We start from the raw sequence: 4641 nt of genomic DNA, 5'->3' as shown, positions 1-4641 counted from the left end.
TTGGTGGGGACCAGACCCATTATGGAGGCCAGATGACAGCTCTTAAAGGGGACTATCCAGTGACCTTCATTGGGAACCATTCCTTTACTGAGGGCCAGGTGACAACATACAGCAGTGACAAGACTCTCTATGGGGGTCAGATGGGGACCCTTAAGGGGGACCAGATGAGAGCCTTTACTGATGACCACACTCTCGGGGACCAGATGAGAGCCTTCACTGATGACCACACTCTCTATGGAAGCCATATGATGCCGTGTCAGTCGCCATCATTGCCATACCTAGGATCCCTGTACTGTTCAAGTTCCCATTTGACCCAAGGACAATCCCTAGAAGAGCAGAAGTCAAAACTCAAAACCCAGAGACGTCAGTTCAAGAAGAATCTTGACATTTTAAAGCCCTACACTTGCACATACCAGGACTGTCAGAAATCATATTCAAAGTATTCCTCTCTCCAATTCCATTATCGCAAACACACAGGAGAGAGGCCCTACAAATGCAATGTGAAGGGATACACATGGGAATTCGCCCGTTCAGATGAGCTCAAGAGACACAACAAAAGGCACAGTGGGGAGCGACCCTACCTGTGTACTCTGTGTGACAGGCGTTTTGCACGATCTGATCACTTACAGCAGCACCAGAAAGTCCACCAGTGACTACGAACCTGAATCCATCAGCCCATGAGGAAACAAGATTCTCCTTAAGCCTTTGCTTGCTTAGCACCTAGCATTGTGCCACCACATTGTAGGTGCTTCATATGACTTGTAAACTTTTAAGGTTTTTATTTTTTATTTTCTAAAACATTGAAGAAATAGCCCAGCTGGTGTGGCTCAGTGGTTGATTGTCGATCCATGAACCAAGAGGTCACTAGTTTGATTCCTGGTCAGGGCACATGCCCGGGTTCAGGGCTCTATCCCAGTGGGGTGTGTTCAGGAGGCAGCCAATCAATGATCCTCTCTTATCATTGATGTTTCAATCCCTCTCTGCCTCTCCCTTTCTTGCTGAAATCAATAAAAATATATTTTAAAAAGATGTCTCTCACTATCCCTCTCCCTTCCTCTCTCTCTAAAGATCAATTAAAAAATTTTTAAAGCATAGAAGAAATACATTATGCATTTCAATAGAATCATAAGCATTTAATTTATTCAAACATTGAGCCTCCTGCCCTGACTGTTATTGCTCGGTTGAGTGTCGTCCTGTGCACCAAAAGGTTGCTGGTTCGATTCCCATTCAGGGCACATGCCCAGGTTATGGGTTCAATACCAGTCTAGGTGTGTATGGAAAGCAACCGATCAAAGTTTCTCTCTCTCCCTCTAAAATCAATAAAAACATTTTTTAAAAAGTTGAAAAAATTAGGAGCATAGTTTTTTACTCAAGGTTTTCCAAGCTTTTCCTATATTGTATTTTTAGCCCAGATGAGAGAAATTAAAAGTAAAAATATATTAAACAATTTGATCAGCAACACAAATTACGTCCATGCCAAGTGAAGAATTAGGGCAATTATCAAAAGACAGGTCCTCCCCAAATCCTCAGTTTCATGAAATACCTATATAATTAAAACAAAATGACCTTCTAGCTTGAACTATGTGAATAATTGACTCAATTCTCCCATTCATTTTGTAAAGGTAGTTACCATCAGAATGATAAAAATATATCTCTTATAAGGAGACCTCAAAAGACTGAGCCATCCAGGTTTAGAAAATTGAAAACAAAGCCAAATGTTTACTCAAAATTAAACCCAGAACTTCTTTTGAAATTCACTGAGAGAGCAATCATTTCCAATGTCTTTTCACCTTTTGGTATGAGATGGAAGTCAAACTGGAAAGACTGAAACACTTTAAGGAAGGCAGTAAAACAAAAACAAGCCTTCTTGTAAGACTTTTAGATGAAAGAGTTTTGAATAAGCATTTAATCATGTGGATCCTGGTTCAAGCCAAGCTGAACCTCAAAGGTTTACCTGTGCTCATTATTTAGAATTCACAAAGAAATGGAAACGCATTGCATCTGTTGGGAACATTGACGATGAAATGATTTTTGCAAGGAAACGGAATATTTACAGTAAGCCCATAGTTGTGGTCCATCTGGCATAAGAGAATAACAGAAGACGGCATTTCGGCTGGGTAGTTTTGTTTTCAAATTCTCACAATCTGAGTCTTTTTAAGCTTGTACAGGGGATTTTAAGTCTAAATCAATGAGCAACATAATTTTCTGATTTAAAATTTCTGTAGTTTTGTGTTGTAGAAGACTGCTTTGGTTTTAAAAAAAAATGTTTTTGGAAAGATCATTGTTAAGAATATGACAAGGATCAGTAATAAAATTAAGTATTATTATCTACCTATAAATAGTTCACAAAGCACAAATTTGATGAATCAGAATTTTATTAGTGTAGTGAGTCTATTAAGAATGTCAATCACCAGTGATGTTTTCGAACTTGTGGTATTTTGCAGTTGATTGCATGGCTGCCACATTGGCACATCAACCTGTAAAACCCCTATTTTTTTAAAAATTAATCCTCACCCGAGGATATTTTTTCCACTGATTTTTTAGAGAGAGCAGAAGGGTGGAAGGGAAGGAGGAGAGACAGAGGGAGACAGAGAGAGAGACAGAGAGAGACAGAGAGAGAAACATTGATGTGAGAAAGACACATCTATTGGTTGCCTCCAGACTAGGGCCTGAGATTGAACCTGCAATCCCCTTGACCAGGAACCAAACCCACAACCCGTTGGTGCACCAAGTGATGCTCCAACCACTGAGAAACACCAGCCAGGGCTAAAACCCCTGTTTTTACTCAGCCACGAAGATGCAACCAATAATCAAAGAGGGGGGAAAAAAATCAAGATTTTTCTCTAAGCAGAATTATCTTTTAGAACACCAGGGTCAGCTTCTCTGACATGTTGTCTTAAGAATCACAGGAGATTGTAAACTGAATAAACTGGCACTACCAAGAGGTGGCCCTAACATACTTTGGCATTCTTCCAGAGCTGATTCTATTTCTTCTTCCTTTTAGAAGGTGACAGCACCTCTTCCTTGAGACAGGATATCCAAGCACACTGTATACACACTCTGAAAAATCATGCTTACAACTGTCACATGAAAGAATTTACAAAGTTACATTTCCACACTGTTTTGGCTTCTTCCACATCCTGACAATAACCAGACTATATGCTTCACTTGTTCTGAAGCCATATATAAATAATAGAATGATATAAAGAATAAAACAAACTGCTTTCCAAAAACGGAGTCTGTAAATCAAACAGTGGGGCAAGCTTTGCTTCCAAAACATCTCAGCTCTTTCTGGGTGCCAATAATCGCTGTCACAGAAGAGTCGCTGAATTACTTTTGATAAGGACTAGCCAATCTTACAAGAGGTAATTACTGAAAGAAGAAAAAAATAAGGATCCTAGGGATATTGCCTTAAGGGGTTTATTATAGATGGAGTTACTAGCACCACACACACAAAATGAGCATTTAAGCAAGCAACAGAAAAAGTACTCTCTGACTGAGAACCTAAACGGTGTGGGCAATGGAATTTATGTTGGTATCTACTGACCACTGTGCACTGAGTCATCATTAACGAATCTGCCTGGCAGAGTTTGAAGGGCCATGTGGTTTAGGCAATGTTGTTAGGGTTTTTAAAATTAAATTATTTTAGGGGAGTACTACATACGTACACAAAGTGCACAAATCGTACATGTGCAGCTCACGGAATTTTTACAAAATAAATACTCCCAAGTTATCACACCCAAATCAAGAAATAGATCATTACCTGCATCTTAGAAGACCTGCTTTGTGGCCCCTCCAAGTCACTACACCATCCTCTTCAAACACCTTAAATTGCCTGTTTTGGAAACATATAAATGGACTCAAATAGATACTCTTTTATTTCTATCTTCTTTTGCTCAGCACTACCTTTGTGAGAGTAATATGGGTCGTTGCACATATCAGATCCTTATTCTTTTTCATAGTTATATAGTATTCAATTGTGTGAATCACAGTGTATTTATCCATTCTACTGCTGATGGACAGCATTACAAATAATGCTGTTCTGAATAGAATCATGCTTGTCTTTTTGGTGCGCTTTTTTATGCATTTCTGTTGCAGGTGTGCCTAGAAGTGGAATTTCTGGGTCGTGAGGGATGCACATCTTCAACTTTCATAGAAAATGCTGAGTAGTTTTCGAAGCGATTGTGCCAAATGACACTCCCACCAGCAGGTCATGAGAGCTCCAGTTGCTCCACAGCTTCACAAACATTTGAAGCTATCTTTTTTCATTTTAGCCATTTTAATTGGTATAGAATGGTATGTACACTGCGTGGTTTTTCTGATGATTAATAAGGCTGCATAGCCCTTCATAAGGCTACTGTCCATTTGAATAATCTCCTCTGTGAAGTACCTTGTTCAAATCCTGGCAATCTTGGCATGGTTGAGTTTTGCTTAAATTATTTCTCTTTTCTCTCCTTTCAGGTAGATCATTTTATTTGTGGAAGACCAATTCAGCAATAACACTGAGTCCCAAGAGGGAAAGTAACCTATCAAGGCAACACAGCTCATCATGACCACGGTGAGGCCTTGAATCCGGGGTTCTTTGATCTTTCCACTTGGAGTGCTGGATCTAGGCAAAGTTGTCATAACCAGGAATAAACC

General features: G+C 39.6%; 1 protein-coding gene across 1 annotated transcript in view; it reads left to right on the top strand.

Moving 5' to 3' along the window:
• The window catches only part of LOC106724136 (Krueppel-like factor 17), a 1390-nt gene extending 737 nt beyond the window's left edge, over positions 1-653 (top strand). The window contains exon 2 of the mRNA XM_014530350.1: positions 15-653. Within this exon, the coding sequence (XP_014385836.1) occupies positions 15-653 (639 nt within the window). The remainder of the gene's footprint in view (positions 1-14) is intronic.
• Positions 654-4641: the final 3988 nt, after the last annotated feature.

Source organism: Myotis brandtii, unplaced genomic scaffold (assembly GCF_000412655.1).
Source record: "Myotis brandtii unplaced genomic scaffold, ASM41265v1 scaffold733, whole genome shotgun sequence".
Classification (NCBI taxonomy): Eukaryota; Metazoa; Chordata; class Mammalia; order Chiroptera; family Vespertilionidae; genus Myotis; species Myotis brandtii.
The sequence above is the reverse complement of the archived record's forward strand: the minus strand, read 5'-3'. Positions and strand labels throughout refer to the sequence as shown.